General features: G+C 33.3%; 1 protein-coding gene across 1 annotated transcript in view; it reads right to left on the reverse strand.

Moving 5' to 3' along the window:
* LOC143223945 (RNA polymerase II-associated protein 1-like) overlaps positions 1 to 26,716 on the reverse strand; it is an 88,132-nt gene that overhangs the window by 43,395 nt on the left and 18,021 nt on the right. Inside the window, exons 3-5 of the mRNA XM_076452416.1 lie at positions 23,796 to 23,913; positions 23,212 to 23,302; positions 22,880 to 23,021 (exon numbers count right to left, since the gene is read on the reverse strand). Of these exons, the coding sequence (XP_076308531.1) occupies positions 22,880 to 23,021; positions 23,212 to 23,302; positions 23,796 to 23,913 (351 nt within the window). The remainder of the gene's footprint in view (positions 1 to 22,879; positions 23,022 to 23,211; positions 23,303 to 23,795; positions 23,914 to 26,716) is intronic.

Here is a 26,716-nt window from a genome sequence, read left to right on the forward strand (position 1 = left end):
CATCATTCAGAAATACGAAAGAATACAATATCAGTTTCATAGAAAGTAACATATTTTTCTTTCAAACTAACAAATTCTACAGTGGTAAATCTGAAGCTTTATAAAGTTCAAACTGAGTTTCGTTACCACTAATGGAGACAGCATAGATAGTCCATTGTGTAGTGTATATGCTCCACAACAAATAAACAAAAGTAAACTACATTTCTGTGCTCATTGCATAAATTTGAAACATAAATATTGCTTATCAGCACCTTAAACTAAATGGTTGTTAACACTCACGTCATAATTTCTGGGTTATATTTTATTGTTGCGTCTCTCTGTTTGTGCTGGTTTGTTTGCTTCCGTTTCCATATTATCATACTAAAAGAAAAAGAACTAATTTTGCTAAATCTGTTTTAGTTATAGACATAAGTAGGTATACCTTTATATTAATAGTAAGATGAGACCGGTGACAAATAGGGCAATTTTACCGTAACATGTCAATCGTTAACTTCATTATATGTTGACAGTGGTATATTAGTACACCAGCTACCTAACATGTTTTATGATAGCATTCTTATTTCTTTTGATCAACATCACAAATTTTCGTTATTCGAAGACAAATTTAAATTAGATCCTAGATTCAGGTAAGTGGGAAGAAAGAAGAAATACGAAAATATCAATTCTATATTAAATGAATTAACTAGTGATTTTGTAAATCTTATCAACACTGACGAATAACAGTTTAATCTAAATTATTTTGTCTAGTGTGGGTACTAGTTAAATATTCGAATTTAATTGCTAATTCTATAACTCCTGAGTCGTAAATTGTTTAAATGTTAGAAATATTTAATTAGTATGAAAATCGTAAGTATCATTGTAAATTTTCAATATTCGAAGTCACTTTAAAGTTCGTGGTAATATACGTCAAATACATTGAAGTATTTCTAAACTATTACTTCTTCCAACAAATTAGCTGTAAACTTCAAGATTAATAGCACAACGATTAGGAGTTCGATCCCATTGGATGGCTCTGTACCTAAAATAAACAAATCTAACTAACAGAAATATTATACTTACCATGATAAACATATTATAGAGACATTCCCACTGTTGTGAATACAAATGATAGTGTAGGCGTCTCTTCTGTGATGGGTTCTGAAATGAAAACTAATGTATTTTTTTAACATTTCTATTGTCAAGTAATAAATATTTTCATATAAAGTGTTGTTAGTATTATTGTTTTGAATATATATATATATATATATATATATGAAGACGTTTCAAACCGCACTAGTTTGTTAAAATTTAACTACTCGCCAAGACTTTGTGTTCTGAGAAAGTGTTATTTAAATCGTTAGTAAAGAAATATCTATGGCAAATGTAAAATGTTTATACTTTTATAGTCTCTATTATTGTTAACAAAACAACTGCATTTAACGCACATACTTACGGAATGAATACCTGTTTTTATCTTAAATAATTTTCTTCAGTTTCAAAAACAAGACCTTCTGTGGTAGTTAGTTAACCAAAATGATACGACCCACGAATATTAATTTATATATGTATATGTTTTAATTTCATTCTTTACCTTAAACTATTTAATACATAATATGTTTTAAAGTTACTAACTGATAAAATATTTTTTATAAAGTTACCTCTTTTGTCACATCGATATCAAAAGGAAATATTTGAAAAATATTTTTGATGTACGATATTTCCCATAGCACACTTATTTATGTTTCCTATCAAGTTATGGACAATTGTTTGTATTTTTGACATAAAATGTACGTAAATTTAGTCTGAAACATGATGTAACAAAGAGTTGAAAATGAAATATGTGGCTGATAAGAAACATCATGACAAAACAATACAATGAGATGGTCAGCGAGCTTCTATAATAAGTGAAGAGAGACAAGTGGTCAAAGTAATGTCCTCACAACACGAGATACTGTCGATAGTTGTAAGAATAATAATAATAAGGAACAACTTTTCTTAACAGATAGCTTGTAAAACATCAGAAGCGATGGCTCCAAAACACAAGCAAAAAATTTTAAAAAGTGTTAAGTTAACCATTTCACTAACAACTGTTCAAAATGTTTTTTGTGTGTGTTTGCACAATTTTAATGGGAATAGGTTAAATTGCCTTGTACTTTCTTTCTCGTTATAAATGATTTTACTTTTATATTGCAAGTAATAGATATAAAATGTAAACCATCAATTAATTAAACTTGTTTAGTTGCAATGTTTGTGTCACACCGTCACTCAGTAACATAGATCAATCTTACGTCAGCTTGATACTCGCTATTAACCGACTTGACTAGTTTGAATATTTCCAACCAAAATAATACATAAGATTAAAAACTATGACTAAATAATTGCGGAATATACTCTTATAGAAAGATTGCAAAATTTTAACATGGCTAAAGTCACTGAAGTAACTTCAAACTTCTGTTATAAAAGGCCGTGTTTGTTTGTCTTTGGACAAACCATGTTGTTTCCATCATGAATCAAACAAGAAGATTTCATAACATTAACCATAAACATCACTAAACAACATACTTTTATTCCCATACATAATACAATAGTTCAGGAGCTGTACAAAACATAAAGCACAAGATACAAGAACACAACAAACAAAATAAGTCAGCATCATAATGACAACAGACAACAGATAAAAATATATGGACTTGGTTTTGAGATGAGGTCAACTACAAACAGACCTTCGTAGATCTTTGAGACATAAACGCACCTGGCTCTTCCAAATATATAAGATCGAAACTTCGATAAAGGTCACAGACAGACAGACAGAAACAAAACAAAAAGAACATTCGTAGTCAACGCATGAAGAAGAAATGTTCCCACTTTGAAAGCGCTCATGTTTTCAAGGTGTCGTATTTTTAATTCATGATACATTAAATAAGATCTACATGACCTCTGAAAATATGAAAATTAGAAAGTAGCTTTAATGGAGTTTGTTTGAATTTCGCGCAAAGCTATTCGAGGGCTATGTGTGTTAGCCGTCCAAATTTAGCAGTGTAAGGCTAGAGGGAAAGCAACTAGTCGTCACCACCCTGCCAACTCTTGAGCTACTCTTTTGCCAACGAATAGTGCGATTGACCGTCACATTATAATTCCCCCACGGCTGGGAGGGCGAAAATGTGCGGCGCGACTGTGATGTGAACCCGCGACCCTCAGATTACGAGTCGCACGCCTTAACACGCTTGGCCATGCCGGGCCAGGAAATTGTAAATAGTCGGTACAAAGATTTATTTTTGGGTTCTTCCCCCATATTTTCTTTCCAGCGTATAGTAGTAGTTTTAATGGACTTTCTCAATTAAAACAAAAAGTTTAAATTTATAAATTTGAATGTTGACATCGAAGAAATTATAAAGTACAGACAAAACATGATCTAAAATATCGTTTAACAGGACATCAGGTATGTAGAAAAAATAATAATATTTATTTCTAAGAATGTGTCAAGACTTCTTCTCACACTTTTTGTTTATAAATATTAGAAGTGTAATAACTCAGCATGGTGTCTCATCCCCTATTTTGGTGCTTAGCTTTGGGTGATCATCAGAAGCACGCAATTGTGGTTTGTAATTCGAAAGTTATTTGAGATGTTCATGTGGTAAAAGGGTCATGCAAATTGGTTGTCTTATGATTTTTACTTTTCTTTCATCCAACATTTCGCGATAATGATGCTGTAAATTGGTGATGAATTAAGTTTGCGGCATTGATTGGTGTAATGTGAGATTTGATTTTTGTCTTATTTTATCTGTGTGTAGTCTATACCAGTTAACAGATTATTTGGTATTCCATTAAAATGTATGATAACTCATGCTCACTTAAAATATGGTCAAAACGATTTTGGTTTTGTTCCAACTCTTCTAAAGAAAGATGTCTGCTAGAGCGCGACAAGTCCCTGAGCAAGATTTTCTTTTGTCTTCAATATATTTCTGAGCTATAAGAAATGTGTTTTGCTCTCTACGTTTTGATCCTTTTAATTACATTTGATGTGGTAAGAAGCTGGTAAGATATACTGAATATAAGACGTGTTAGTTTTTAAGGCCTAAGACACTTTGATGGTCCTGCATAACTCTGGCTTGAAACATTGGGCTCATATGGTCTGTCTTTGCTTTGATAAGAAAAGAGTTCAGGATGTGTATTGACTAATTCTATTTGATTAACTGATTAGTCGTTTTTATCATATTAATATTCTGAATGCATATTGTCGAACACAAAGTTCAGTTGTAGAAAATGGAAGTTTATGCGTTGAAAGTAGTGAACTGATACAAAATGTTTTATTTTCCAATCCCTTTTCTCCGTTTTCGATAGAAATTGTTTGTGAAACATTTCTGTTTTATTTTGGTGAGTTTTACTTCTATACTTTGATTGCTTGTATTCCAATATTTCAACTGGTGTAAATTAGTGAAGAGGAGGAGGAAGAAGAGATTTTGTCCTCAGGTGTACATATAAAATAAATTTCAGAAATGTTCTGACTGAAACCTAATAATTTTAACAATAGACAGTCGAAAATAGAAATATTTTACCTTTTCTTCGGAGATTTTCTCGGAATCTTCAAGCTTTTGGTATGGTTGGAAGTCGTTGGTTTTGTTGTATCCTAGTGAAACAAATGCATATATATATATATATAAATTTAACCAAAAAATGTTTGTTTGAATTTAAAAAGCTACACAATGAGCTCTTTGCGCTTTGTCCATCACGAATATTGAAACTAGGTTTCTAACGTTGTAAATCCACAGATATGCCGCTTCTTTTATTAATTTATTCTTCCGGTTTTTTAACTTCAAAAGTTTCTGTTCAGAAAATAGTTTTACTGAGAACCTTTCAGAGAAAAATATTACCTTTCAACTACATATGAATAATCTAAATAAATACGTATGCTTTTCAAAATATTCAGATACACAATAAACTGCATGTATAAATTTAATACCATACAAATGTTCAAAACTAACTAAAATTAGTCATCATACTTTCCCTTTTAAATATTATCCTAACCATTCTATTCCTCATAATTATAACAGAAATGGAACTTATTTATTTTATAATTTCAAAGTTTTACTTACTTTTTCTCTTCTCTAATTGTCAGTAAATTTTTTCACGGTTTCACAGTTACTACCGGTTTTGTACAACCACGTTTTTCTGTACTTTTACTACAAGATAATTATAATAGTGCCCAAAAATTTGCAAAAATTTTTGCGAAAGACATTCTTTTTCTGATTTACACTACGTTCTCAAAAAAACACATGAAAATGTAGTTTTCTTTTTAGAACTCTAAATATTTCCAAGATACGCTCAGAAACTGTTTACTGGCATATAGTGGACTTTTTGGGGAAATCTAACATGTAATTTATGTAAATATATCGATATCTTTTAATAATGTAATTTAATCATAAAAGATTGTTTGTTGTTTTTATTTATTTCGCGCAAAGCTACACGAGGGCTATCTGCGCTCGCCGTCCCTAAATTAACAGTGTAAGACTAGAGGGAAGGTAACTAATCATCACCACCCACCACCAACTCTTTTAACAACGAATAGGGGGATTGACTGTCACATAACAATGCTCCCACGTTTGAAAACGCGAGCATGTTTGGTGCGACGAGAATTCGAACCCACGACCCTCAGGTTACGAATCGATTGTCTTAACCCATCTGGTAAGCCCTAAAATAGGTATATTTCATGTTTTCATTTTCTCGGAATGTAATATAAAAGATAAAAAATGATTTTTTCGAAAAAATTTTATAATTTATTTTTTGCGCGACCACAGTGGTACAGCAGTATGTCTTACAATGTTAAATACCTGGTTTCAATATCTGTGGTGAGCAAAGCAGAGAACCACTTTTGTATCTTTGTGCTAACCTCGTAAAACTAAATCACTTAATTAAAGTTTTGGTACCACCAGTAGTAAGAGGGCAGAAGAAACTAGATTCGTAAAGACAGTTGTAAAATTGAAAACAGATAATAAGACTTATATAGAAAAAAAGTAAGTAAAATTATGAAATTAACGAATAAATTTTATTTATATTATAATTATAAGGAAAGAATCATTAGAATAACATCTTGTTGTTGCATAAATTATCAGTAAGACTATTTCCTGAATAGTGACCGTTAATATCGAAATACCAATAGAAGAAATTAATAAAAGAAGTCAGACGATCTGTTGTTTTATTAGATATATTAGTATTTCTTTTAAAACAATATTTAAAAATAATTAAAATCTTTAGGTAGGAGAAGAAACATTGATTATAATGTAACCCAAATACATTAATATTAATTTCACGAATACATTAAACTTATTTCATTTTAAGGAATCAGGTGTGTGATTTTTATATTTTCTCATAGAAATATTTAATGTAAACGTCAATCTGTCCTTGATATAAATGTAATTATTTTGTCATTTTCAGAACTTAAGGAGGCGTCAATGAATATCAAAATAAAGAACAGCTCTTATTAATGCTAAATTATTTTCAGTGCTAACGAGATTTATCAATATTAATTTACGTTCAACTCCAATTTAAAGCTGACCCGTTAATCATCGGGTCCATCAGAACTTTTAATGCAGAACTGACACAATAGAAACCCGAGCTACCATCCTGAAATTGAGTTAAAGTTAATATATCTGAGTTTGGAAAACAAATTTGTCTCCTTTACTTATTACCAAAATATAATAGATATGTATTTTGATGAACTAATTCCTTGAGGTCATAGTGTCAAATTTGAAAATCCCTCAAAAGAATGGCTTAACATTCGATCACAACAGTTTTAAAATTGTATATTCAAATTTGAATAGAAATTCAATATGTATAAACATATATTTCAGTGTAAAGTACAACAATCATAAAGTACGTATTTTCTGGGATTCACTCTACAGGAGATATATATTTTATGTCAGTAGATTTACTGCTTAGTTAGGTGTATATCTAGAATATTATTATGTTTTAAGTTAGAATGAATTCATAGATCGAATACCGTTGTTGTGAATTTACTCTCTAAACTTTCGGGCTGTGAGTGCGTTATAAGAGTGACGGTGAAATACCAAAATTCGATTATCGTACTTCAAGTGTTTGTAGTGAGTGGTGCTAGCCAGCTACTTCTTTGTAGTATACCAATTCACAATTAAGGACGAATTACACAAACATTTCTTTTTTCTTTTTAGTTTTGTTGTTGTTGAATTTCGTACAAAACTAGGGTTATGACTGCTATCCGTCCCTGACTGTAATATTCCAAAACTAGACATGGGTTACTCTTGACTAACAGATAGTGGAATTGATCGTTATAGTATAATGACCACAAGGCAGTAACAAAAGTCATGTTCGATGGAAGGATTCGACCTCGTGAATGTAACTCAATAATCACCAGGACACTCGAGACCAACTGTTGTTCAGAGTTGTACGAAAACAAATAACATCATTCAGAAAATATGAAAGAATACAATATCAGTTTCATAGAAAGTAACATATTTTTCTTTCAAACTAAGTACCACAGTGGTAAATCTGAAGCTTTATAAAGTTCAAACCGAGTTTCGTTACCACTAATGGAGACAGCATAGATAGTCCATTGTGTAGTGTAGCCTTATGCTCCACAACAAATAAACAAAAGTAAAACTACATTTCTGTGCTCATTGCATAAATTTGAAACATAAATATTGCTTATCAGCACCTTAAACTAAATGGTTGTTAACACTCACGTCATAAATTTCTGGGTTATATTTTATTGTTGCGTCTCTCTGTTGTTGCTGGTTTGTTTGCCTCCATTTCCACATTATCATACTAAAGAAAAAAGAACTAATTTTGCTAAATCTGTTTGTAGTTATAGACATAAGTAGGTACACCTTTATATTAATAGTAAGATGAAACCGGCGACAAATAGGGGCAATTTTACCGTAATATGTCAATCGTTAACTTCATTTATGTTGACAGTGGTATATTAGTACACAAGCTACCTAACATGTTTTATGATAGCATTCTTATTTCTTTTGATCAACATCACAAATTTTCGTTATTCGAAGACAAATTTAAATTACATCCTAGATTCAGGTAAGGGAAAGAAATAAATACGAAAATATCAATTCTATATTAAATGAATTAACTAGTCATTTAGTAACTCTAATCAACACTGATAAATAACAGTTTAATCTAAATTATTTTGCCTAGTGCGGGTACTAGTTAAATATTCGAATTTAATTGCTAGTTCTATAACTCCTGAGTCGTAAATTGTTTACATGTTAGATATATTTAAATAGTATGAAAATCGTAAGTATCATTGGAAATTTTCAGTATTCGAAATCACTTTAAAGTTCGTGATAGTAAACGTCAGATACATTGAAGTATTTCTAAACTATTACTTCTTCCAACCAATTAAACTTCAAGATTAATAGCACTACGATTAGGAGTTCGATCCCATTGGATGGCTCTGTACCTAAAATAAACAAATCTAACCAACAGAAATATTATACCCATAATAAACATATTAAAGTGGTATTCCCACTGTCGCTAATGAAAACGAAACTATGCACATTTTCACTGTTATGGGTTCTGAAATGAAAACAATGGCAATAGGTTAAATTGTCTTATACTTTCTTTCTCCTTATAAATGATTTTACTTTTGTATTGCTAGTAATAGTTACAAATTTAAGCCATCAATTAATTAAACTCGTTTAGTTGCAATGTTTGTATCACACCGTCACTCAGTAACATAGATCAATCGTCAGCTTGATACTCGCTATTAACCGACTTGACTAGTTTGAATATTTTCAACCAAAATGTAACATCAGATTAAAACTATGACTAAAGAATTGTGGAATATACTCTTATACAAAGATTGCAAAATTTTAACATCGCTAAAAGTCACTGAAGTAACTTCAACTTCTGTTATAAAAGGCCGTGTTTGTTTGTCTTTGGACAAACCATGTTGTTTCCCATCACGAATCCACATAAGAAGATTTCATAACATTAACCATAAACATCACTAAACAACATACTTTTATTCCCATACATAATACAATAGTTCAGGAGCTGTACAAAACATAAAGCACAAGATACAAGAACACAACAAACAAAATAAGTCAGCATCATAATGACAACAGACAACAGATAAAAATATATGGACTTGGTTTTGAGATGAGGTCAACTACAAACAGACCTTCGTAGATCTTTGAGACATAAACGCACCTGGCTCTTCCAAATATATAAGATCGAAACTTCGATAAAGGTCACAGACAGACAGAAACAAAACAAAAGATCATTCGTAGTTAACGCATGAAGAAGAAATGTTCCCACTTTGAAAGCTCATGTTTTCAAGGTGTCGTATTTTAATTTATGATACATTAAGTGAGATGTACATGACCTGTGAAAATATTAACTTCAGAAAGTAGTCTTAAGGACACGGGCGTAGATGTTTTACACCTGATGGGGGGGGGATGGTTTTTTTGCAACCACTTATGTGGACTGTTCAATCTACAAATTGGTAATTTCTGATTACGTGAACCTGAAATCTGTAAACGTGCAGTCATAGAGTAATCTTGTTGCTACGATACTTCAACGTTTCCATGTAGGTTTGTATAAGTGAGGTGTCGTGAACAGTTTTCAAAATGTTAATAGGATAAAGACAAATGTGTCACAAATTAACTGCCACATGATTTTATTCCTGCACACTGTACGGTATAAAAGATGGTCATTATACTTGACAAGGTTACTAATAATTTTCGTTGCATGAATTACGTTTTCAAATATTAATAAAATTAGTAATTACCCTTGATAAGTTTATATCTACTGAAAAACTGTTCATGTTGTTTGATAAAAAATAATTAAAATGTCTTTGCGGACTCTTGAAAATTACACATCAATACAATGTAGCACATAATTATTCATACTTTTCATTGAAGTAAGATTCATTTAGTCCTCTAGTCTACATGTTCTCAAACGTAGACCTCCTCTGTGATGATCTGTTTATGAATTCTTTCATAAGCTCTTCTATATTTATCTTGTCCACCTCATCTTTGTGAGTGTGACAAACTGCCACATGGTTGAGGTGGCACTGAGACACAGTTGACCTTAACCACGTCTTCAGCCGTCTTAATGCAGAAAAACTGCATTCACATTCGCAGCTGGATACTGGACACACAAGGAAATTGTCAGTAGAAGAAACACTTCACTAAACATCTGCTGGTTTGTTTCATGCATTTTACAGTAAGCATCTTTCAGGGATACTGCTTTTGTTGTTTCTTTGAACATGAGCAACTGAAACTCGAGCCGTTGTGCAGAGATTTCTGGATAGAAGTTTATAACCGAGTTGTCATACTTGCAAAATGTGATCATGATCTCAAATGTCAGATATTGCCTCAAGTCATTGTTGTCTGCATTGAATCTAGTGGTCAGATATTATATAACTGTGTCCACAAATTCAAAATATTGGCTTCTGTAGCAATCTCTAGCTGTTGCAGAATGGTGAGCTGAGCCATCACTTGTGATCCTTCTTGGGGATCTGCGAATGCGTGGTAGTTGAATAGGCACCAGATTTAGGAAAATTACCTTTTTCTCAGCTTCATCAAATATCTTGTTGTAATTTTCCTCTGTTCGCAATTCCCGCAGTTGCTCAACTGTCATTGCAGATGCATCAATCATGCCAGATACTGTCGCTAATATGGTTTAGAATGCACGGTGTAGTTCCTCTTATGCAGCTAATGGATGCTGAGCCATCAACAATCCTAAAAGTGTCAAATATGTCCAGCAGACCTCGTGCTTTCACTGTTACATCTGATTTTTCGCTTGCTAATTCAGACAAAGAATCAACAATGTCACTATAGTTGTCATTAGCACATGTAATTGCAGTTAGGGGGCACAACCAGCGTGTTGGACACAGTGGGTGGATGTATTTAACTGGACCATTGTGGCTGTCTGACGATACAATATTTACAAAGATTGTCTTGTATTTGCCTGACCTCTGAAGCAAGACACCAAGTTCATGTGCCCACTGGATAGAATATCAAACACATTCCCAAGCTTCAACTGCATGTTGTGTTATTAAATTAGCCTTGATAAAACAAAGCTGACGGTTGCTTCTCTTTAATTTTTGCCTGCCATCCACTGTACGCACCACTCATGTTAGCGGCTCCATCATAAATTTGTGCTCTTAATCCTGATAGTGTTAAATAAGTCTAGTCAGTACATCAAGTATAGTCGAGGATATTGTTTCACCAGTTGTATTGGAAACACTGTATAAACCAAGAAATGTCTCATGGACGTCAAGGTTCTCATCTACGTATCGTACACATATTGCTTCTTGTTCGGCACCTGTAACATCTTGAGTGCCATCAACCATTGATGGAAAGATTTTACTTTGCTGCACTTCGTGTGCTATGTTCCTCAGTATTTGATGGATGAACATCTCCATTATTTCATTCTGAGCCTGGGGTGAGGTGAATGTGGTTTTCTTTGACAAGTAGGCCGTCAACTCAGGATCATCCTCTTCCAAGAGCTTCATAAACTGCAGGAAGTTCCCCTCCGTATCAGTATGTCCACGTAATGCTAAACCTTGACGCAGTAAGAAACGTAAACTTCTGAATATTTTGGCTAGACTTCTTTTGCATTCTTCCTGCTGCTTCTTTTTTCCATCATATAGCTAGACAGTCACTGGAGTTACATCAAGTGAACCTTCTGGAGATATAGCGAATCTGTGCTGAGAGGAGGATTGTTCGTTGAATTTCTGTTTTGCCTTTTTCCAGTTGCTAAAACCGGTGGATATGAAGGTATACTCCACTGGCCTCTCCAAATTTCCTGTAAAAAGGACTGTATTTTCCGCCTTGGCACAATGAAAGTATGTGAATTTTTGAGTCTGATTGTCGAAGTGCAGCCATGGGAACTCATCAAACCGATTGCCCTGGAAGTTGATATTTTGAGATTTTGCTTTCTGTCGTGGTATTAGTTGTGCATCTAGATGATATGGCTTTCCACAATGTATCTGTGGAGTGTCAGATTTTTCATTTCTGCACAAACTTGTTTCACAACTATCTGGTGGTTCATGATGTGCAATAATTGCCCAAGCATTTTCAGACTCGTTCTCTGATGAACATGGTATTTCCTCTGTATGGCAAGTTTTTTTTTCCTTTGCTTGAGGCTGTTGGATTATCTGCATTGTCACTTGTAATACCAGTAGCTGGCTTGCAGAACTGTCTAATATCGGAAAGTATCAGACGCTTGCTTGTCATAATTGGCATGTGTTTCCAAGATGACTCAACAGGCTAAAATACAGTCTTTACTGAAAAACTCTAACGTACAACGAAAGAAGATAGAACAGAATGGAAGTAGGACTGAACTGTACAAAGTATTTAAGTCGAACGCGCAAACCTCACAGTGACTACTGAACCGACTGACCACCTGGGCATCGCTGATTCAATAATGTGTGCTAGTTACAACACAAGTAATTGCAAGCTTTCTCAAAAAGTAATTAAACAATCATAAATATATTATATTCCACTTAAAGCTCATCAAAAGGCAAACACGTTGTGATATAATGTCTACAAGCACGTCTGTTAAATTAAAACACCTAAACAAAAACTAGCAATACAATTGGAGTAAAGGCTTCAGGCCGTTGAAATCGCTCCTTTTGTGTTCTGATAATACAAGAAAATACAATATTTTTACCATCTATGATAAGAGAATATATTGTTCTTTTACCATAAAGCATTAGCACTTTATTAGAGGGCGGTGATAATCTGAAATTTCATGGATTAATGAGAGCCACAAACACAGGTCTAATGAGCCAGGTTGTAAAATAGAGGCTCAAACTAAAGGGAGAAGGGGGGGGGTATGTGGGGCGCGTCTGGATCCCAGCGGCCCGAACCTGTCGTTAGCTGTACACTAAACGTACACCATTGTCATCGGCTTCGGCAACTAAGGAGAGTAAGGCGTTCGACAATAAAACCGGCTAGACATGCATAAGAACAAATGGCGTAGGAAAACCGCACAATATACACATAAGATTGATGCAGCTACAAACTACAAATGGCCTCCAAGATCTAGATCACAGGAGTTTACGCTTGGGAGTAATATTTTCGAATTTCATGCTCTGTTCAATCTGTTGTGATGAAAATTTTACTTAATCTTACACTACGTACAAGACGTAGGCAGATTCTGTGATAGTGCTTGCAAGCCTTGCATGTATACTTAGGCCTACTGACTGATACGAACTATCGCTTAGATCGAAAAGCTTAGAAGCACGCCTATATTAAAGATATACATTTCGGCTACTGAGAAAGCCTACATCTAGGCCTAATTATGTAATTCGATTGGTAAGAACACGAGAATCACGAGAACAAACATACAATTTGTAGGCCTGTGATGCAATAAAACAATTCAACATACCAAACTGTAGGGGGGTGATTATATGCACCATACTCCCCACCTAAAATGAAGCGGGGATGTATCCCCATACCCCCTGAATCTACACCCCTGATTACAATAATTGTAATATTTCTGTAAAGCTGCGTTTACATGCCAGAAAATCGGTAGACAATATATTAATTCAAAGATACGGTCAAAATGCATTATTTTTTCATTCACAAGAAAATTCTGACTTCAAATCTACAGAAAATGGATTTAGAAACAGCTTTTATCAACTTGCAAAACTAAAAAGTTATACTCAAGTCCTTAAATATTAAACTTTATGATACAGCCTACAATCGATGTCTAAAACGCCTACTGGAAGAACTCAATTGGAAACATCGGCATAAAAGTCATCTCACGGCAAGCACATAACAAATTTGCCTATTTATGTTCCCAATAATTCTACTGTAACTCAAGATTTATTTGGTACTAAATTTAAAACTCCTGCATTTTCATATATTCATAATTATAGTTATATTAAATTAATGTATTGACTTAATTGTTTTAGGCCTTTTAATTTGAATCCAAGTAATCAAGTGCTTAAAAAATCTAAGTCATATTTTACCGATTAATTCCTGATGTAAAATTTAAATCAAGTTTTTTACTAGGTTTTGTTCGTCTTACGAAATCTGAAGCAGATTTGTTTGTTTTGTAATTACTTCCAGTTAACTAATATTGACAGTTTCTGCACTAACACTTTTAAAGCTATCTCACAATTCAAATTTCCGTGACGCTCAGAACAGTTCTTGCACGTGCGGTGGTTTTGAATTAAACGTATAAGAGTGTGTGTATTTATTAACCAATGGTTACGTTTTTATAAAAAAAATTACCATACCTTCATTTATTACCTAAAAATGTTTATATTAATTTTTTCATTGTTATGTAAAGCTTGTTTTATATTTTTTATTACTTTTTCAATCACTTTATAATATTGTTTAATTCTCGTTGCTCTACTACGTCACATTCTATTTTCATATGTCGTTTCTTTTCAAAATGTTTCCTAGGTTAACTGATAGGCTTGTTTCTGGGTTGAAAACAGCGTTGCTCGATACGTCGTCAATAGAATAAAATAATACCATAGTTTATATATTAGGTTTAGATTCTTCTTCCAGTTTCATGAAAGGTAAAATTTAAAGGAGAACCTATGATGTATACGCCTAATGTTTCACTTATTTGGCCCTACCCTCTGCTATAGGCTGGCTAATAAAATAAACACAGTTAGGCCTCGTATAACGGTGATTGTATACAACGTTAAATTGGGTTTTAAGTACTTTTCGATCACCAATAATGTAACCTGAAATAGTTTAGGTATTTGAATAACGTCAAAGCTTGTGCCTAAATCACTATTTCACATTATATATTGGACCAAGTATTTATTGTTAAGGTGGTTCATCTCGAAAAGTAATTCGTTTATTTTATCACTCACATTTTGTTACTCGTGTATATACAACTCAGCAGTTCTCTGACATTCGGCTTCCAGAGTCTGTAAAATCTTTATACACGTTTAGTTGTTATTTTGTCACATAATCTTCTCTTTAGAGCTTTGCATTTACGAATTTACTGTTCCATTAAAAATCCCAGAAGGCATTGTCTGAAATATTTCACTGACTAGACCAATAACTACGAAGTCTAACTTCACCTTCATTAACTTAACGTTTTCTGACTTCACATTTTTTGTTGCGCTCACTTAGTTGCCTATATATCAAACACCTAACATAGCCCTAGAACTTTCTACCAACCGTCAGACGATATGATGTGACAACACTCACTCAAGAAAATAAGAAAAATTCGAGTAATGTGATGTCATCTTAAAACATAAACTACACACACAACATACGACCCATACCGATTAACGCAACGAAATTTGTCGTAACTAAGACTGTTTGTTTGTTTTTTGGAATTTCGCACAAAGCTACTCGAGGGCTATTTGTGCTAGCCGTCCCTAATTTAGCAGTGTAAGACTAGAGGGAAGGCAGCTAGTTATCACCACCCACCGCCAACCGCCAACTCTTGGGCTACTCTTTTACCAACGAATAGTAGAATTGACCCTCAGTTATAACGCCCCCACGGCTTAAAGGGCGAGCATGTTTAGCGCGACGCGGGCGCGAACCCGCGACTCTCGGATTACGAGCCGCACGCCTTACGCGCTAGGCCATGCCAGGCCGAGTAACTAAGACTTCTAAACTAATTATATATATTTTTTTAACACTATTGTTTGTTTTTATTTGAAGTTGAGCACAAAGCTACCCATGGGCTATCTGTTCTCTGCCCACCACGCGTATCGAAACTCGGTTCTAGCATTGTAGTTCACAGGCATACTCTGTGCCACAGGAAAGTTTCTTGTTATGAAAGCTATATAATAATTAAAGCACTGAATAATAACTCATACTAAACAGCCTTGTATAACCAATAGCTATGTTTTAAGTGTTTTAAATGATTCAGCGTCATAAGTTTGCAGACTTATCCTGACAATAGGAGACAAACATTTCTTAAGTTAATTTATATACTTATATATTTCGATTCTCATTTAAAAAAACATCATAATTCGACTCAGAAACTTTACTCTTAACTCCCATGGTGGAAGATCAGTAATTTTTACAGATAGACAACACTAAAAATCAGGAGGTCGATTCTCCGTGATGGAAACACAGGTAGTCAATATGACTTTGTCCTAACACGAACAAATACTACTTAGAAATAAAAAAATTAATTTATATACTTATATATTTCGATTCTCATTTAAAAACACATCATAATTCGACTCAGAAACTTTACTCTTAACTCCCATGGTGGAAGATCAGTAATTTTACAGATAGACAACACTAAAATCAGGAGGTCGATTCTCCGTGATGGAAACACAGGTAGTCCAATATGACTTTGTCCTAACACGAACAAATACTACTTAAGAAATTAAAAATTAATTTATATACTTATATATTTCGATTCTCATTTAAAAAACATCATAATTCGACTCAGAAACTTTACTCTTAACTCCCATGGTGGAAGATCAGTAAATTTACAGATAGACAACACTAAAATCAGGAAGTCGATTCACCGTGATGGAAACAGGTAGTCAATATGACTTTGTTCTAACACGAACAAATACTACTTGTAATTAAAAATGCTTTTAAATTGTATCTTTCTGGTGAAAATTTTTCTTCGATTCTCGTTTCTTTCATTTCATTTTGTGCTATGTAGAACACTACATAAAAACCTCGTTCTATTAAGGTATTGCACTGACGTTAAGAAATTATGGTCTTAAGATTACTCTGCCATTTTTAACATCAAGTTCTCATATCAGAGGAGGAAAAATACATTTTTTTATAGTACTGTGTTATGTGACGTCCAAAGAGTGAAAATTTTATATTGACAAAATTGTATTCGAAAGGATTGAAATGTGAGAGAATACTATATTATCATTTTACGAAAGTCCATATTCTAGACGCTCATCTTGATAATTTCAAGGAGAACATTGGAGCATACTCAGAGGGCCAAGGCGAGCGCTCCCACCAAGATATACTGGACTTTAAACGCCGCTACCAAGGAGCGTATGAGAACATGATGGGAGACTATATTTGAGGGCTGATGCGTGAAATTGATTTAAATTACAGTCGCAAATCTCGAAAAACTACTTACTTCTAAACATATTTGTATAACGTTAGTATAAATACATGTAAATCTTGATTCATATGTTGTGTTATTCAGACCTTATGTGAATGAAAATGTGCAACTTTGCCCGTTTTTACATAGAAAATAGGTTAATTTATAACTTTCATTATCCAGGTCACATAAGCAAAGTTTGAAGGAAATATTGGCCATTTTCTGGCTTTTATAACATAAGCAATTAAGAAATAACACATACTATCCAGGAACAAAATTTGTGTTACATAGCGTAGTAGCACGTTAAGCCATTAATGTTACTTTTATATTTATATTCGAATCATTTAATAATGCATATAAGGAATCGTGTGTGTGTGTTTTTCTTACAGCAAAGTCACATCGGATTATCTGCTGAGCCTACCGTGGGGAATCGAACTCCTGATTTCAGCATTGTAAATCCGTAGACTTACCGCTGTACAAGGATGGGGGCGTAAGGAATCGTCCCTAAACTATAAATACGCTGATTTGGTGAGATGGACACTTCACATAAAGCAAATAGGGAAAATAGTGAAATTACTGGCTGCATTACTTTCCAAAATTTAATCAAAAACTTAGATTATATACATATTTAATGATCTACACTCAGATCTGATTTAACATAGGTTGATTAAATAATGCAAGAAAATAAATATAAGCTAATGAAGATATCAGATAGATTAAATATCTTACAAGTACGTTATATATTTTTATATGTACTTTAAATTTTTCATTATTTTCTTCGATTTCTCATAAAAAATCACAAACTTGTATGCTACGTTTCTCTTAAGCGATCAGTTGGCTAGTAAACATAAAATATATGTTTTTTGACTACTTAAATTTATCTCAAAGGAATATTCTGTAAGAGGTCATCGTACACTATTTACTGAAGATATGCAAAAGTACGTTATATTTAACTATAACAGAAGGGGGCTTCTGCATTCATCTAGAGGTTATTGCTATCGAACATTTTCCCTTACTGTTGTAAAGTCCGACATGTTAAAAAGAAACAAAAATATAGTCATTTGGAGTTGGAAATGTAATTTGTATTCGATTACGTCAAACAATGTACATCAACCATGGACGATAAAAAATATTTCCTATTCCTGTTCACTAATAACCTCACATACATGTCCTGAATTATGAAGCATATACCAAATGTCCATCGCATAATCTTCTGCAGATTTTACACAGCAGTGGCACACTTAACAAAACCATAATTACATTTTTCAGTGACCATAGTGTAAGGTTTATCAAAATAAAAACTCTTCTCGGCAAGATTGAAGAAAGGAAGCTGTTTGTCTTTCTTACTATTCCTGAATGGTTCGAAAAAAAATCATTAGTTAATTACGAAGACTTTCAACATTATTTGATCTCCGTGCGACCCTTGTTCATATTTTGAAGTAGTTTGAAAACAACGTCGGAACTTTACGAGGAACTGTTTCTTCCGAAAAGGCATCAGCTTATTTGAAGAAATCCCAATCAAACCGCACGTGTACTCACGATTTCATTTAATCTCATTGGTGCGAACCAACCAAAAAAACATTTCTCTACAATAACCCATTAATGCATCAGCTACCAATACTTTAAATCACTGGTTAAAAGAATATTTAAACAAGTTCGTAAAAGAATAACTTAAAAATATTGTATATGCTTGTTTTTCCACAAATCACAATTAGTACGTGTTCAACGACAATGTAGAGCACTTAGTGACTTTTGACTTCTTGTAGTGAAGTACTTTTAGTAGGAACCGTTGTATTTAACAAAAATACGGAAAAATTGACCGTTTTTGATGATATCAGTAGGTGTAGGTTTTATATATATGGAAATCAGTCTTCATGCACATTAGATACACATTTAAAAAGTTTTGGTTTTGTGTATAATTGTACTTTATTAATTCCTTTTATTAACGGTGATATGAAAAACAACAACACACATTCAAGATGTCTCTAAGGTGAAACACATGGTTTCAGTTTATTTTTCTTTTGTCCTCTCCTGAGTCAGTATTGAGTTTATTGAAGCTACAGTGCTAAAATATAGGGTTTCATTCTTGTGGTGGACAGAGCCCTGATAGCCTATTATGTAGCTTTGAACTAAAACAACAACGGACAAATAAATAATAATTTGTTTTTTTTAATTCAGATGTTTTAGAACAACCAAATTTATAAGTTAAAATCATAAAATCCTACAAGAATAAAATATTGTGCCCATTAAAATATTTATTGCAGAATAAATGAAAACTTATTTGTTCGTTTTCAAGCACAAAACTACACAATGTATTCTGCTCACCGCCAGTATAAAAGCTTGATTTTTAGTGTTATATATCCTCATATTTATCTTTTTCTACTGGAACTGTTCCATTAAAACACTTATTGTCGAAAGCATTTATGTTGAATGTAGAGCAAGTCATTCGCATGTTTTATGGTATATGTATGTGTAAAAAATGGTAGAAATAATTTTCTTGAAATTGTATGTCTGTGATAATTTGAATAAAATTAAAATTCTCAGGCCTAACTACGACTTTAAAAGCTCCGAAAATCATGCACTTTAAATAACCTTGTGTTGATCTCAAAATGTCTCGAATTCTCCATTAATTTTATTGTACTGGTTCTGTTTATTGGGTCGATACCCTCTTAAGAGAAAGAAGACTAACCACAATTATCAATTTACTATGTACATCAATGGGAAATGTGACATGCCCTTGGTGAAGTGTATACGTTTGTTTTAAAAATTAAAATAAAAAAAAAGATGAGATACGAAGGTACTTATAGTCAGTTTTCTTTCACCACCCTCGTATAAGACATCTGGTATTTACTCTACCTTGAACTAATTAGAACAATAAAGGGGAGTAAATTTAATAGTTTACAATTCTTACAAGGAGCAGTTTCTTTATATGTAGGTGAGTATCATTTATATAAATTTGTCAGAGTTTTTGTTTATCAGTATTTAGTGCAATATAAACATTTTCAAAGCTATTTTGTATTGTACGTTACATCAAAATGCTTTTGGAACTTCCCCGCATTTGTCACCACGTCAGGTTACGCTTTTCCTAATGATTGTGAACTTTACAAACAGCCCTGAAGCGTAACTGTCATTGTAAAGGCATGGACTTGAAGCTATAACGTTCCATAATCCATCTTACTTAGGATGACAATGGTTTTTAAGCAGCATTTTTAACAACAGAATCAAATAAAAATTCAAAGATGCTCTGTGTCTAGCAACATAACCCAACGTTTTCGCTCGGAATAACATGTTTACATGTATTTTCCAGATGCTTGAAGTATGTCAAGGTTGAACAGGAGGTATACCTGGAAGCCCTTTCTTGATAAGCTCACACACTATTGACCTCATTTACAGATAGAGATCCTACTTTATTATGTTGCTTACTATCGTCTAGTTTACGAAGACGAATTTGCTACTGATTCTGGATTTGTCTGTTTAGGTCCGGCATGGTCAGGTGGGTTAAGTCGTGCGACTCGTAATCTGAGGGTTGCGGGTTCGCATCCCCGTCCCACCAAATATACTCACCTTTTCAACTGTGGCGACGTTATAATGTTCAGTCAATCCCACTATTCGTTGGTAAAAGAGTAGCCCACTGCTAAATTAGGAACGGCTAGCGCAGATAACCCTTGAGTAGCTTTGCGCCAAAATCAAAAACAAACAGTTTGTTTATTCTCGCTTCTTAGAAAACGTTATGATTTGCTACAAATGTTTTTTTTTTGGATGGAGCTGGTCTCGCATATTAATTCATATGACATAATTTCTGATAATGTTAATTTCAGTTGTCATAAGCATACTCTGATAATAGTTTATCTATATATAAATTACTTTGTGATTTTTTAGTCTTCTTCATATTTCAAGTTATTTATTCTGATTGTTATGTAACCCTTATTTTTATGAAATGAGCCCATGTAAGTGTAAAATCTTTACTAACATTTCAAATTGAAAAGTAATTTATTATATGATGTAACATGAACAATTTTTTAAAACAAGTATTGAAACATCCAAACATCTCTATACTATAGGTGTATCTGTAGGGTTGTCAAATCATAACTTTTCCCAAACAGTTCTGATAGTGGATATTTATGCTCACTGTTACTTTTGATGCGATTTGAGTAATGAAGTAAAATTCAAGAACTAGACTAAGAACTATAGTTAGATTAACATTTTAACTAACATTTTAGTTTTGTGAGAACTGTAATCGAAGGTTTTCAAATGAGTCGGTTTTATTCCATTGTTACAGTTTTAAAATGCCTACGTGTCTGTTACCAGAATCTTAGTGTAAAATAAACTGAATTTATCATAGAAGATATAAAAAAAATAACTTTATTAATTAATTCAACAATATATTTTCAATAGGCTTCTTACTTATTTTCAGCTAACACTGATTACATTGTGTTTGTGTACAGGAAAAGTTAAGTAAATAGATAGTATAAGTACTTACAATGAAATGAGAAAATAACTATCATAAATCACTGAGGCAACCTCAGAGACAAATATATCACAGCCGTACTGTTTATTCAGGTTCACATATTAGGTTAGGTTCGTTCAGTATTTTGATGATAATTTATAAGTGCATCTTAAACAATATAAAACAAGGTTAATTATATGAAACACAAAATATTAATTTTGTACCAGAATAAACAAAATAATCTAATGAGTAACATAACATTACGTAAGTGTAATGAAGCTGTAGTAATAATACTTCTTCGACGTTTTCTCCCACAAAAGGCTGATTGTTGGATCTAGATGCTTTGTTCAGATGATAAAACTACACAATTCATAAAGAAGCAATAAATTCTTACAGTTCTACATACAGGTATTATTGTTTGTTTACTGAATCTAGATGTGGTATTTTTTGTTCAGATGATGTGTATTTTACTAAAGAGAAAAAATAGATACTTACAGTTCCATATATTTACTATCGTTACCTAAATATTGCATTTATATGCATTAATTCCTTATTCAGATGACATATATATACACTGCTAACCAAACTTTTAAGGCCAATGAACATAAAGAAAAAAATATGCATTTTGCATAGTTAGACTCAACCACTCATTTCAGTAGAGCTTTGAAAGATAAAAATAAGAAAAGGGGAAAAAAAAAAACTTCATAGCATTTAATAGGGAAAATGTGAACACCAGGAAATTAGCCTCAATACTAGCTAGTCAAGAGTTTAAAACCATACCAAAAAGACGTCCTCAACAGGGTAGGAAATGCCCAACAAGAGTTCTCAGTAGTTAGTTGCATGGCCGTCATTATAAATAACTTTAAACATTCACTTTGGCATAGTTGATACAAGCGTTTGCAGAAGGCTGGCTAAAATGTTATACCAAGTGGTGAAGATGGCTTCACGAAGATAATGCATTGTTTGGAATTGACGTCCATTTCTATAGACTTCCCTTGCCATCCAACCCCAAACATTTTCAATGGGGTTCAGTTTGGGCAAACACGCTGGATGATCCAAAAGAATCACGTTATTCGCCAGTAAAAAGTCTTTTGTCCTGCGGGCATTGTGGATTGCAGCGTTGTCCTGCTGAAAGATCCAGTCATTTCCACACAAGCAAGGACCTTCAGTCAATAAGGATGCTCTCTACAACATGCCAACTGCTGTTTGATGCCCCTGTATAACCTGAAGCTCCATTGTTCCATGGAAGGGGAAAGCACCCAGATCATGATGGAGCCTCCTCCACTGCGTTATGTAGAAAATGTCTCCGGTGGGATATCCTTATTGTGCCAGTAACATTGGAACTCATCTGGACCATCCAGGTTAAATTATATACATAGTAAAATCCCAAACCTAACAATGAAACAGCTACTTAAAAGCTCCCTTACCAAAATGCTGTATTACCTTCATTTCAGCTGCTGATATGAAATCTAATATAGCTTCCTCTCTTGTAGATTCTGCCACCAGTTTGTGTATAAAAGTATCTTGAACAATTTTTGAAAACCTCTTCCTCATTCTCAGAGCCAAAATTTTTACAATCAATACCCTGAAATTAAAATCTCCCATAATACAACATTTTTTCAGCTCCCAATCTAATTTCATTATACAGTTTTTTGTCGACTTTCAAATTGTGACCTGGTGGTCTATAAGAAATCCCAGTCACAAGGCTTTTCCCTTTATGTCCACTAACACTAACCCAGATTGACTCGAGCTTATTGCTATTTTCTTTAACGTACCCTAATTCAATAGGGTGAAATTCATTCCTCACATATAAAGCTATTATTTCCTCTCTTTTCAGTACTCTATCTCTTGTGAATAGTTTGTAGCCTGGTATTTCAAAACATTCTCTTATAACAATTGTTAATATCAATTAAGTCTCAGAGATACCCATACTATCAAAATTCTCAGTTTTCAGAACTGCTTTGAACTCATCCATTTCATTTCTAATACTCCTAGCATTACAATAGGAACAATTAATCATATATTTTAAAATGTATTCATATTTTCCTGTCAATTATATTTCCTATTTTACTAACATGTTTGCCCTCACCTCTGTCATGACCTAGTTTAATAAATCTACCACTACACCTGAGGTAACAGCCCCTACTTTAAGTGTATGTTGTCAATTCAAAACAAGATTAATTTTTCCATTCAATTATTCAAAAATCTAATCAACCTGTTTGCTTATCATTACATATTGGTCTAAGCCTGGCATTCAACCCCAATGACCTACTTAGTTTCTCTTCCCGACAATTTATTTGACAAAATCAAACTATGAACCCTTTCCTTAAATGTGATCTTATCAGTGTTCCATACTTACCAATAAGCTCCTCAGGTTCATCTTTCCATAAATCATTAGCCCCAACATGTGTCACATAATGTGCATTGCTACTAGTACCCTCAACTATCTCTAGTTCTGTCACTTGTATCTTATACCCCTGCTCCGAGATAATATAAACAGATTCTTTCACTCTGTTTACTCCACATACTTTTATAATCTATGTGACTAACTAGATTCACCTACAACTATAATTTCCCTATCTTTTCCACTTATTATCTCATCTGTTTCCCCTACCTGCTCCATCTCATCATTAGTAAGTGATTGTAATCAAGTGTTTATTTTTAAATTCAAGTCCATCTTTACTCTTCAATGCAATATTTTCCAAGTTTTTGTCCCTGTTTCCTTTCTTAGGTCCCTAATGATGAAGATACCCATTTTTAGTTAAGGTGTTCTGAAGAAAAATTATTTCACTATAAACGGAGATGTAATCCAAGCAAATTGAGTCGACTCTGTGAATAAGACTTAAAACAAAGTTTAATTTGAAATATTTAAAATCAAAAACTTTTCATCTAATACTCATAAAAATAAATATTGAACATTCCAGATCACAAACATGTTAATATAGCTTTTCACTTAACTATAATTTAATTGTTTAGAAAATTGTTTAATGCACAATTGTAAAGTCATCTGTGTATATTCATCTGCCCCTCCTCCAACAAAGTGGTAAAGTTGGTTATTATAGAACAGATAGCCCATTGTATAGATTTGTTGTTAACTACAAAATAATTGAAATAAATTTGAGATATTCAATTACACTTTAAAATGTTTAACTATTTACTTGATAGTGATCAAAATTCAATTTTGTTCTTGGAGGGGTTGTGAAAGAAGTGAGCATATACATTAGGACCTTTATAAAGTTCAGTGGATAAGATAGTTTGTGGGATAAATAGGGAAAAAGGTTTGGATTACATCATTCAGTGAAATGGGTGGAAAATATAACTGACAGAATAGAAGATTTAATAAAGAGGTTAGTAGTGATGCAATTTTTAATGTGCACATAGAAGCTAATGTTGCAGGGAAAGGCAGATCAGTGGAACTAACTCATAAGAAAAAGGGGCTAAAAAGGTATTTAAATCAAAGGGTGATAAGAATTGTGTCAGGAATACCATTGAGAACTAATGATGGGGCTGAAAATGTGAGTAGGTCACTAGGGCTGAATACTAGGTTAATATGTAAAAATGAGCAGATTAACTGATTTGACCTCTAGGATCAGTTTAATGGGAGAAAGGAGCTTTTTCAAATGTGTTTTTTTTCTTATAACAAAGCCACAAAGGGCTATCTGCTCAGCCCACCTACGGGAATCGAACCCCTGATTTTAGCATTGTAAATCCGGAGACATACCGCTGTACTAGCGGGGGGCTTAGGTTATTAAAGGATATTGTCCTTAACCTGTGGCCGGCATGGCCAAGCGTGTTAAGGCGTGCGACTCGTAATCTGAGGGTCGCGGGTTCGCATCCCCTTCGCGCCCAACATGCTCTTTCAGCGGTAGGCGCATTATAATGTTACGGTCAATCCCACAATTCGTTGGTAAAAGAGTAGCCCAAGAGTTGGCGGTGGGTGGTGATGACTAGCTGCCTTCCCTCTAGTCTTACACTGCTAAATTAGGGACGGCTACCACAGATAGCCTTCGAGTAGCATTGTGCGAAATTCAAAAAACAAACCTTGGTCTGTAATAAATTATTGCAATTTATTTTCAATGTGGTGTTAGCCTGAAACGATGTAAAATAAAAGTTTTAATATGGCTTAATCTGTCTTTCTAGTTGTCTTATCACCACATTTATCCAAATTTCAATTTTATTGTAGCTAATTTTAAATGTATTCTTATATAAGTATATTTTCTGGAATTACCTTTACTTAGTTATCTATTTTTAGACATTTTTTATTTAAGGATCTGTGACAGAATCATTGAATAAGATAATAAAAAATTCAATGTAATTTTGTTAAAACAATATGTCAAATTTAAACACACTTTCACATTAACAAGAGTCCTAAATCTTTTAATGTAGTACTTCATAAATGTAGTGAATTTAATTTAATTTCAAACTAGAGAAGCTGGAACTTATAAACGAATCCGTAACTTTATTGGAATGAACAGATACAGGATTTTGTTGATATAGCTGGAATTTCTTTTTAACGCAAAGTGGTTTTATCTGTGTTAAAGTGTAATCATCAGAAAGAGCAACTGCTTCTTGCAGTATTTCAACTTTCTTTCCATCCAAGTTAATTTTGACATCGTCACTTGCATAGCGTTTCAATTCCTCAATTGGACATAACTGTCTTAGTTTGTCGAAACTGTTGCCAACATACACACAATTACACCATCGATCAAAACAAACCTCTTTTTTTTGTGGGCTAACTCCATTCTGGTTTGATTATCTTGCTTATGATAACTTCGGAACATCTGGCAGTAAGCTTCCAGCACTAATTTGTACACTTTCAGAATAGCTGCTTTTATTGTTTGTTTTTGAACCCGCGACCCTCAGATTACGAGTCGCACGCCTTAACATGCTTGGCCATGCCGGGCCCAGCTACTTTTATCTTATTATACATAATCTGTATAATCTTCTAGCGAGAGAGCAGCATAAGCTTCTTGTGTTTTACCAGTAAAAACACTTTGAAATAATAATGACCATTTTCAGTAGATCATTCGATGATTAGGACAGCCTTCTCAAAATGTTGCATGATTAGGACAGCCTTCTCAAAGTGTTGGAAATGTTTATCAACTTAATTCTCTTTAAATGGTGATACTTTAATATATTGATTAAGTTAAAAGTTGTAATTTTTTTTCATTTTTTGATCGGAGTTGAGCCAACTTTCTTTCTTGATTTCGATATAGATTTGTTGCAGTTTGATTTTTTTTAGTTTAAGCTAGATTTCTAACTTATCTTTATCACCGAACT

Source organism: Tachypleus tridentatus, chromosome 8, assembly GCF_004210375.1.
Source record: "Tachypleus tridentatus isolate NWPU-2018 chromosome 8, ASM421037v1, whole genome shotgun sequence".
In the NCBI taxonomy this organism is placed as follows: domain Eukaryota; kingdom Metazoa; phylum Arthropoda; class Merostomata; order Xiphosura; family Limulidae; genus Tachypleus; species Tachypleus tridentatus.